At 42.2% G+C, this 11,518-nt stretch overlaps 1 protein-coding gene across 2 annotated transcripts in view; it reads right to left on the bottom strand.

Annotated features, from left to right (window-relative positions):
- The window catches only part of ATXN7L1 (ataxin 7 like 1), a 110,713-nt gene extending 100,778 nt beyond the window's left edge, over positions 1–9,935 (bottom strand). For both annotated transcript variants that reach the window (XM_084206820.1, XM_084206821.1), the window contains exons 1-2: positions 9,729–9,935; positions 9,172–9,240 (exon numbers count right to left, since the gene is read on the bottom strand). In XM_084206820.1, coding sequence (XP_084062946.1) covers positions 9,172–9,240; positions 9,729–9,843 — 184 coding nt within the window. In that variant the 5' untranslated portion in view covers positions 9,844–9,935. The remainder of the gene's footprint in view (positions 1–9,171; positions 9,241–9,728) is intronic.
- Between the last annotated feature and the right edge of the window lie 1,583 nt (positions 9,936–11,518).

Raw genomic sequence — 11,518 nt, forward strand, 5'->3', positions numbered from 1 at the left:
TGCAATACCGTGAAACTATACTCACTAAGATGTCTAAAAACCTTTTACTATTGCAACATCACAAATTAATAATTTCCATCACCCATACTCCTTGTGTGTTCTTCATAAAAATTAGATGCCTTTCTCCTTTTGAAGCTCTGTTTCTGACTTCCATTACTCTCCCCTCTCCTACTGCCCATCCTTCCTGTACCAATCCCTTCACAGAGTACTGGCAGGCTCTTTATTCTTCCTTTGTCTTCTAGCAGGTCTCCACTGAGCTGTATCTTTTTTGCTGCTACTCTTATGTCTGAGAACTTTATTTCAGTTCCTGAGAACAGTCTCAAATATAGTAGATTTACATCTAAACAAAAAACCTCATTCTATCTGACACCTCTTGCCACTGAGTAGCTGTTAGCTTCAGCTCGATACAGCCAGAACAGAATTAAGATGCCACCACTCCTATTCTCTTTTCTCTATCTCCTCTCTTGATCACCCTGGACAGCATAATCAACTTGTCCATCATTCAGATATAAAATACTATGATAAACTACTATGTAATCTTTGCCAGTAGCTTCTCTCTTAAACTGTTCATTCAGGTTACATCCACATTTGAATGATTCCTCCTGGGCATCCCTAGGACAAGATCTGCTGTAAACATCTTCAGAACTAAAGGTTTGTCTGGGGCTTCACCTCACATTAGTTGTATTTTCTTATTTTTCATGTTGACAAACATTATCCTGCTTGTTCACACTGTTCCAAAAGTTCCTTCTTTTATATTGACATACTGCTTTACTCTCTGCATTCTTCTATGCACAATCCTCCATTCCAAATTTAAATATTGGGAACAACTCATCTTTGCTTTCCAGGCTCCTCTGTCTTAAATACACTAAACTGTCCGCTTGCTGTCACACCATTTGCTCTCATTTCTAGTTGGTTCACATCGTCAGTATCCATTTACAAAGCTTTCAACAACCAGCCTGTATTTTCATTCAGGCCAATTTCCACACCTGAGTAAGGATACCTCCTAAGCTCTTGCAAAATTACTTCATTGCCATCCAAATATCACCTTAAAGCTTTCCTTGCTTGGAAAGGAAGCTATGGTTCTAAGAAAGTCACTTTAGTCTAGGCTAAAGTAAACCATCTATCACATTGAGCAACTAAGTGCTTTTGTTTGTCAATATTAAAACTCCTGCTTTGTCATACATTCAAAAATTAGTTCTCTGCAGCACAATTGCACAACACAAGCACACACCCTTCCTCCCTTTGCTGGTACCCTGCAGAGTAGCATCTAGTGCCTGATGGGGCTGCTAAGCATTAGGATCATGCAAATAATAATACTGCCTCCCTAGTCATAGCAGTAACAGATCAATTACTTGTATTCTTCCAGATCATTGTCCACTGACTATCTCCATTATCAGACCCAAACAAATAAGGTTTGGCTCTGTCAGTGTTTGCTGTGGTGGCATGGGTCCAACAAACTTTTCAGATGTAAATCATCATATCATCCTGTCTCAGTAAGACACAACTAAGAGCAGCTTAAAAGACAACTGACTATGCTATCACATCATAATCTACCTTATCTGCACAATCACAAGTGGCCAGCCCGTAAACCACCTGAGGACAGGATACCTATCAGAGATTAAAAAGCGAACACACAGAATGATTTACATTTCTTTAAAACTCAGCTTCCATTCTGATCATTTCAGCTCAAAATGATGACAAGCTCAGGTCACCTTATTCTGATACTGGAGACATCCAGTCCCATCCTTGTCTTGCTAGAGAAGAGAATTTTGATCCAGCAAACTTCTCAACAACTACTAACATGACATTAGCAGTGTTCAATCCAAATATAACTGCAAATTCCTAGACTGTGCCTATCCCTTATGTCTAGTCCCCTGCAGTAGGAAAAGGAAGAGAAAGAATGACTGGACAGAAAACATAAAATACTGTACAATAGAAACAAATATAAACAAAATAAAGAACATAAAGAAGATCACACAGAATCAAAGCCCAAGAACTCTTGCCCTTTGCCAATCATTCTTATGTCTTGATACTACTACATCAGTCACTCTTCTGTCTGTTCTGCTGAACACCTGCTCCCAGGGAACGGAAAGGGAAGCCAGCCTAACCCCCTGTGTACCATGCACAGCTCTGTCACAATACAACTGCTTCCGTTTTACAGATGATTCAGGAGGGGCCAGTGGACTAAGTGAAACTGCCCTAGACAGATACTGGAACCAGCAGTTCTGCAGAACCTGGAACTTCTGTCAGCAAGTTCTTTGCTACTTCTGGCTGATGCTCTTTCTGATCTGGGAAAACTCCCCTTCTTTTTTTTTTGTCAAACAGCACACACTTTGTAAATATACGAAGACAGAAATCCAGAAGCTGGAAGACCAAATAATTGTAAATTCTAATTACTGTCAAGAAAACAGAGAGACAGGAATAGTGTTGGGCTTGAGAACTGTATTATTAATACAACTCAGTAAAATACCAAATGAAATTACTGAATAATAAGTAAAACATTTCAGAAATAAGGGAGACATTTCTATAAGTACAAGACCAAGAGCAATCAGAAAGCTCACTTCCCCAGCAACATCAGTGGCTTTCAGGCAGGACTTTTAATAAGCCATACAAAAAGTTATGACAAAACCAGTCCCTTAAAATCGACAATAGAACGGGACACAGAAGAGAAAAGGAGAGAAATTATTCATGCTACAGTTGGTTTTCCTCTGTTCCATATCAGTTTCAAGTAGCTGTGCTGAATTCTTCGTTCAATTTGAGTCAGCTTAGTCAGCTGCATAGCACTGCAATAAAAAACTGGGCCATTTTACTCATGGCATCTACACTTCTCATCCAGCAAGAGAACCAAAGATTTCTTGCTATAGACTTGCTAATAGACCTCTGTCAAACACCCTTACTATGTCACAACAGAATTTGCCAAGGGGTGTTTTTATATATTAATTACTTAAAGATACTAACTTCACCTGGCATCCTGCACGATTAACTCCACAATCAGCTTTTTCAAAGACAAGATGAAGAACTTCTGCATCAAGCTGAACTTGGAAGACAGAAAGATCCAGTAGTTTAATCCATGCCCATACAAACCAAAAAGCTTTCTTGCTAGTTATTCCAAAATCACTCTTAATAATGAATAGTCATGGGATTCAGATAAACTTATATTGGAGGTAACTCTTCAAGAAACACTCATAGCAACAATACTATTTTTACTGAAGGTGATCTTTCTTAGTAATGCATGCAGTGGCTACCTTCCACTTTGACTATCAGAAACTTATGCTTTCTGCCTACAGGACTCCTGTGATTCACAACTTCAAATGTAATTTGAAATGTTCCATAGGATTTTCCACTGCTTTCATTTCATTCATACACCTCAGCCTTGGTTAAATGGCTAGTATTTTTTTTTGCCTAAAGGTAAAACAGAACCTGATAATGTCCCTATTTTTAATTAACTAGAAAAAAAGGCCTATTTCAAATAAATTACTCCCTTTCACAGTGGAAATGGTTCAGCTCTTGTGTAGTCTCTTTTTAACACACAAATCTATATTTCATCTATTAACTACATACAGAGGCAGATCAACAAGAAGACATACACGTGTTTTTATATCTAAATCAAAATTAGATACACAAAGTCATTTACTTTCTGTAGTGACAGGAGGGCTTGGGATACCCTCTAGTAAACACAAATTTCCCTCTTTCTCAAGTCTGGTTATAAATTACAACTAGTAGAAGGAATGTCAGAGACAGATCCTTAGTGACAGTGCTGTCACTTGACAGGGAATCACACATGGTTTCCCCACACATAATCAAAAAAAGGTACCTTAAACAACAGGAGATCAAACCTCTTCAGAACAACTGTTGCACAAATAATGCATTTTATCAAGATATGTGCACCTAGCAAAATCAGATTTTTTAATGAATTCATTTACAGTACAACAGTTTTAGATACATATTCAAAAACATCACAATCTTGATTCAAAACACAGAATGTCTGATCAGAGAGCCTTACCATTACTCCACTCCTTTTATCCAGTGTGTGGGTTGAAGAACTAAAGGACAGGTTTCAGAAAATAACTATGTAACTATGAAGATAAACTACAATTCTGACTAAATTTTCTGGGCGCTGTCATACATAATGTTTCATTCTTCTTCTGTCATCATTCCTTGAAACACATTAAATGAGGTGACAGCCATAACCAGGAGACATGCCACCCCCTTGCAGAAGCAGTCCATATAAGAAAAAATAAAAATATCAGAGCCAGATATCATATATAGAACTGATCAGTCACTTATATACCAGAATGCACACCAGAATTCAATTCCACTGTCATTTCTCACCCTAAACAAAGACCCCATGGGGACCTCTGCTTACTGTTCTTATTCCCAGTATAAAGAATGGCAAGAAAAAGTTTCTTACCATTGGCAGGCCACAGTTTTGTGCCCTGCCAATTCTCAGTTCTTTCATTCATCAAGCACCATGGAATATTACATTTGTTTAAGATTCAGTATCTCTGGAAGATTATTTTAGCTTACAAAGAAGAGACAGAAAATTATACAACATGGAACCCTCTCTTTTGCCCACTGCAAAGCCAAAACCAACCCCAAATCACCAACTATGGTCTAAATTCAAGAACCTCACTTCTTTCTTTTGGAGTATATGTTTACAACCTTGTTATAATTTTCTTTCCCTCTCAGACCTTTCTAACCTTCCCTACGACCACAAAAAGGTGGAAGATGAAGGCAGTAAGTAAAAGGAGAATGTTTTTATTCTCTTTTGTTTAGTATTTTTTATAAAGGAGACAAACAGCAGCACAGGAAAACCACTAATAAAAAAAAATAAATAATAATTAAATAAAAGTTAAGTCCAATCCCTATGCTTACATTAACCAGCTGGTTTTGTCTTCTCTTCTTTCACAATCTCCCTATAATAATTTTAGCTCTCTTCCTCTTGCTTTTCATAAAGTAGAATGTTGTATGTCACATCCTTTTTCCCCCTATAGAAGTGTTCCTTACCACCACCTAACCTCCTTATTTTTCCAAGAAGACAATAAAATCATCAAGATATTTTTATGAAGAATTAAAAAGATACTGAAAGCAAGACTAATCAGTATCCCTTTAATTTTGTTCTTGTGTTACTAAAGGATTTATCAAAAAACTTTTCTGTCAGATATTTGTGGGGAAAGTCAAAATAGGAAAAAATATACTGTAAACAATTATCCAATGGATTTAAAACTCCAGTTTGCATGTGCAACCATAAAGTAAGATGGTCAAGTTTGGGGTGGAACAATAAAAATCTCATAACATAAAATCAGAAAAAAAAATTAGAATTTTTTACGTAACATTCTTAACGTCAAACAATAATGAATCACTATGATTAGTGAAAAGATTGTCTAAGACAAAACACACACATCATCAGATTGAAACTTCAATAATACAAACCCACTGAACTGGGAAACTGAAGTTGACTATGACACCAAGTACCCAGACACAGACCTAAAAGCCATAGGGCATATTTAACTCTGTTGTAATTCACAAAGATTCAAAGGATATCTTTTGCTCCTTTACAGCCTGTGTCTATCTACAAACACTCATAGCAATCAATGCCTGCACATTACTAAACCAATTATTAATACAAGTTCTGTACATGAAACCAAAAAAATCCCATTCTTCCATTATTTTCTCAGATATTGTATAAAGTAAAACACAAGCCTCCAAAATTAATCTCTAATCATCTACAGGTTATGGCTCATAATAACAGAATACTTTACCTGCCTCAGGCACACAGAACTGTGATGTTTTACAGAACACAAACTCTCAAATACAGACTTCTTTTACTATGCCTGCTATCTGCAAGAAAATCTTCAATTCTTCAAATATGCCATTCAACCTTTTAAAATTCAACATAAATTCTAAGTGCTGCTCTAATTCTGATAACCCCTCTTTTAGCTAAGCTGGTTGCTTGGTAGTGATTTGTCAGATAAGTTACACAATACTGTTTCTGTTTCCTGATTAGATAAGCAGATAAGTTTTGGGGTTTCTTTTCTGGCACAAACATTTATATTAAAAATTGCTCATTTTCTGTTAACACTTGGAACTTCATAATCCTCTCTCTACAAATCTACATGCCAGTAAAAGTCAGCCATGGACAGAATGCATTTGCTATAGGAAAACTCAGAGTAAGTGTCAGCATGCAAAAAGCAATTCTGTCTAGAAAACTGAACAAACCTTCAGGAAATTTCTCTCCCTCTATGCTGCCTACATAAACACTGCAGAATAAAGGAAAGCAGTGGGCAATACTTCTGTGTCTTTACTTTCACCCCCAAGACAGGGCACAGGGGGCACATGGCCTCGGTGCATCTCTTGCATTACAGAAATGAACAGCACAGTCAGACTGTGAGCCCTCTGCCCAGGAATGCAAGTAGCAACCCCTTGGGCAGGCAGAGACTTGGCAGGCAGTATTCCCACCCCTCACCTCCAGGAAATGCTGCCTCCCACGTCCCCTCCTGAGCCAAAGCAAGGAAGAAGAGCAGCCCACCACTCTAAACACACATGGTACACAACCAGAAAGGAGGCACGAAGCAGGGATCAAGCTAACTGGAAGCACTTTTTGCCACCTGACACCATTGTTTTTCTACAAAACCAAAGTGAAACACCTTGTCATGGTCTGAAAACCAACATATTCCCGCTCTTTAGCTTCCACCATGCTCTGCACACAGTTTCACTCATCTGAAAAGCCTTCTTGCTAAACTGCTTACAAATGGCTGCATAAACCTGGTCACATCAACTAAAGATGAGGAAGTCCAGACAAATAATAAGTGCAGAGACATCAGGTTTTACACTATCTTTATCAAACAGGACAGTAATTTTTGATACTTAAAATCCTGTCCATCTGTTGCCCCTGGTTACTTGATACAAGTAGGTTACAAGTAGCATTTGATTTTTCTAAGACACCACTTACAATCTCCTGGCACCACAAATGCCATTAAAAAGGTTGATAAGATTGTAAAAAAAAAAAAGGAGTAGGGTTTTGTTTTCAGAACTATCATAACCACAACCCTCATCTATGAACGAAGCAGGCAAAAAATTCAACATGTCACACAACACACAAGCAAGGTCAGAGTAAAAGCACAAGCATTTCTGAAAATACATGAGAAATGTTTCTTGCAGACCAATCTAACTCTTGACATCTTCCCCCATCTTTACTAATAAAGACTGTGAGGCCCAAGTAAGATTTACAGTGGGTGTTCAGGCACACAGATGGGTGTGGTGAAAACACCTGTATTAACAGCCTAAGTGAATACAGTAGAAATATTTCGATACATACTAATTTATTCAAACTTCATGGAAGTTCTAAGTGATCTAACACAAGTTACTACTTGAAAGCAATAACATCCCTAAGGCTTTTTATTTTCTAAATATAACAGTCAATTTTGGGGTTTTTTTGCACGGTATTATGACATAAGTACTATAAAAGCCAGTAAGTGCTTCACACCTGTCATGATCATAATGTCAGCAATGACATTACGCTTTGTTTGAAAGTAATTTTTCTGGTTAGTGAGTTTAAATAGAGTTCCTTTGATGGAGTCTCTGACCCCCCCCCCCCCCCCCCCCCCGCCAAAAACCAAACAAGACTAGAACTGATAATTTACACTGAATCTTTCTAGGAAACAATTTGCATATTATGTATAACTAAGGAGTAGAGATGCTCCAATCTTTATATCCCATGCTTATAACAGGAATTTGTGTTCAAGGACTTCTGTGCACAAAACATTTTGTCTCAACAAATTAAGCTGCTTATGAAGGCACAGCTGAAGTAGCAAAATTTTTGTTCAATTATTTTTGAATCAACATTACTGATATATGTACAGAGCCTTGAACCTTTTACCTATAAATAACTACATGAAAATCCCAGTTCTGCTGCTAACTTATCTTTGGGCAAACAAAATAGAGAGGTTCAGGCACGTAAGAACCAAGATAGGAACACAATCAAGCTTGGCATCTCTGTATCTCTGTAAAGGTCTTTCAAAAAGGAAGTTTTATGGCATTTTAAATAACTTTAATGCATACTCCATGCAATTTTATAGTTTATTGCACAAATCTACATTACTCATTAATTCATTCTTTTTTCAAGAGCTTGTTTAGAAAACATAAGATTCCTCTGAGCTGCCAAGATGCTCAAAATCGAACGCACATGTAATGACAACTGTAATGTAATGAGAAACTTAACATCATTTCAGAATATATTTTATGACATTACAGGTAATAGTGAGATTTCTCTCAGCATGAGTAAGTCACACCAAAGTTTCACTATGATGGGATCGTTCATTATGAACTGACTTCCCAAGAAGTATTTCCCAAGACAGAGAGGTTGTGTACGTAAAGTGCTTTCTTAACGAAACAGAAACAAAACCAAAGCTACTTGAAAAAGCATCCTGAACTATTTCACTAGTTGCATTAGGTGTTGCCTCAACATGATGCTAATGACACACATCGCAAACAAAATGTTTCTTCTCTCACAGCTGACAGAGCTGTGACAGGCCTGGCGTACTGGCAAATACCAGTAACCTGGAGTCTGCCTGTTCACACTGACGGTACCAGAAGAAGTTATGGCCCAAATGACTAATTTTATTTGGTTTTGCATAATATGCATGGGTTAGTGTAACCTAAGATAATATTTGATGCTGGCTGCTCAGTTGACTGTAGGTCACACTCAGCAGTGCAAACGAAGAATAAAATGTGATTTGAGCTAAAGTGAAAGAACTCAAAGATGGCAACAAACCCTTTCTCGCTGCAAGGGAAAACATCTCCACTAAGTTGCTAATAATAATATAATGTTTAAAGTTTATATGCTTATCTTCACATGAGCAACTGGAATGTTGCACCAAGGGACAGGGTCCACAAAAAAATCCAATATGGCCACTGATGTGTAGCTGTCTTTTGCCTCAAAACTGTCTTATCTTTTACCACGTCTGTCAGTTGCGTGTATACACCTGTTATACCCTTACTTCAAAAGAAGTTGACACAGTGACAGTCATCTGCATGTATCCAACCCTGAAACGTTCTTCACGGCAGAGAAATCCATATGCTATCAGACCACCCTGTCAAGGCCAAACCACAGTCATTCACAACCACCAATACACAGACAGGTAGAGAGGTGTGCCGGCACTATCCACTTACCTTCTTTATTAAGCCTCATAACCTCCCTGCTTTTTCCACCCTCCTTTCCAGTCTCTTCCAGATCTACACCTGCAGAAGAGAAGCAGAGTCAGGAAGCGCCGAGGGCCCTGAGGTGTGCATTTATTGTTTGGCGAGGGGAGGAGGAGAGGTGAGGAGGTGAGCAGTGTTTCTATTTGCAACAGCAAAAGCACAATGGTCGGAGCATCTGCCAGGGAGCGGAACCGCCGGGCCCCCCGCGGCAGCACCCTCGCCCCCCCCTCCCCGCCCGCGGCATCCTCCGGCCCCTCCGCGCATCCTCCCCCTCGCCCCCTTCCCCCACCGCGGCGCCGGCCCAGCGCCGCGGGGCAGCGGCACGGCAGGCGCGGCGCGGCGTGCGCCTCCCGCACACATGGCACGGGGGCTCGGCCGAGCGTCAGCTGAGCGCCCGGGGGGGCGGCACCTCCCGGCCCCGGCGGGAGGAGGGAGGGGAGGGGAGGGGGGGCGGCCCGGCCGGACCCCGGCCCCGCTCCGGGGGGAGCGGCGTGCGGAGCCGGACCGCGGCCGGTCCCTGCCCTTACTGTGCGGGGGGGCGGCGCCGTGCGCGTGCGGGGGGGCGGCCTCCCGCACCCAGGCGGCCCAGGGCTGGCCCAGGAACGCCTCGGGACTGGGCACGGGCCGCTCCAGGGCCGCCATGGCGCCGCGCCTGCTCCTGCCTCCTTGTTGCTTTTCCCGTTTCCTTCGGCGGCGGCGGCGGCGAGCGAGCGAGCGAGACACGGGATTCGAGAACGCCGCACGTCATCCTCGGGACGTTCCGCCGCCCACACGGGGGTAGTGTCAGCCCCTGCTCCCTATCAGATCGGGCTCCCCGCCGCACAGCGCGCATGCCCGCGTCCCCCGCGCCTGCGCCCCGCGCCGCCGGCACCGGGCCCGCGCCCGCCCCGAGGGGCGCCGGACCCGCGCGGCCCCCGCGCTGCCCCTCCGGCACCGGCCCGGCCCGGCGGAGCGGAGCGCGGCCGGCGGCCCAGCAGCCCCGCCGGGAGGGCGCAGCCGCCGGCCGTGTGCGCCTCGGGGCCGCGCGCCCCGCGTCTCGCAGCGGCCGCAGTAAGTCCCTGGGACGGGCTCTCGGTAGCTGCGGCACGGCCCCTCCGCGCTCCAGCGCGGCCGCGGACCGGACCCGGAGTGCGGCGCTGGGGCTCCCTCGCTGCCCTGCTTCCAGCCGCGCTCCTGTGGATCACCTATCGCCGCAACCACAGCCATTTTGTTATCCAAATACTGCCTGATCTCTAGTAGGCTTCGTCTGTTTGCAAATGGGATTTTTCTCGTCTTGGTGTTCTAGGCTACGGTACGGCAGCTCTGAACTCGCAGGTCCGGTTACTCTCAAACAATACCGAGGTTTTCATCTCGCTCTACGTAACCTATGGGAACGTAAATGCTTTTCATTTAGGATAGTGTCATTTTTGCTTATTTCACCATTGAGGTAAGACTAGAAAATATCCGTGAACATTTTTATAGTCAGTATACCTTCTCTGGATTAGGAGTTTCAGCATAAGCCTGTTGCTTCAGTTTATACCTCTTCAGCCAAATATAAACGCTCCTAGTGAAGGACTTGGTTTTATTTAAGCGGCCTCACGTATCCCTCACGTAGTGGCTTTCATAGAGCTTTGCAGCGCCCTTAGGAGTGGTGATGACTGAAGTTAATGGTTCAACAGACGCTTATCACAGTGGTGATGTGACATTTGCATGATCCCATCCTTGTCCTGCGTGTTTTCCCAGACACTGGTTCATTTTTTGCTAGTTCAAACCATTGTGAGGCAAGACTGAAGCAGGACATGGAGTTAATGTGGACTCGAAAAAGACACGAAACCAACAAACAAACGGCAAAAAACCAAAACAAAACCAAAACCAAACAAACATGAAACCCACCAAAACATTTCAGGCCTGCTCAAAAGTTGGAGCTGTGGCCAGAGGGGCAGGACAGGAGTTGCTGAAGGTATATGGTGCTGCAGTCTAGAATGGATTTAAATAAATTTCCCACAACTTCATTAAGACTAAGCTCTTTATTGTGCTAAAATGGATAAACATTTGGGGCAAAGGACAGACACTCTTTGCCTTATGTACACTGTCAACACACTCCACCTCTTCCAAAAGCAGCTGGAATATACAACTCCCATCCCTAATGCCCAGAGGTGAAACTGAAAGCTTTCATTCTGTATGGCCTAGCCAGTGTGCCTCCAGTCAAGTAAACATTAGCTACAAGAAACTTGAGTAACATTATCAAAGAAGCAGAAAGCTCACCAAAATAACCTTCAAATAAAACCAGGCAATCACAGCAGGCTTGTTAGCAACCATCATGAAGCAGACATAGGAT

The sequence above is a fragment of the Fringilla coelebs genome (assembly GCF_963513975.1).
Source record: "Fringilla coelebs genome assembly, chromosome: 5".
In the NCBI taxonomy this organism is placed as follows: Eukaryota; Metazoa; Chordata; class Aves; order Passeriformes; family Fringillidae; genus Fringilla; species Fringilla coelebs.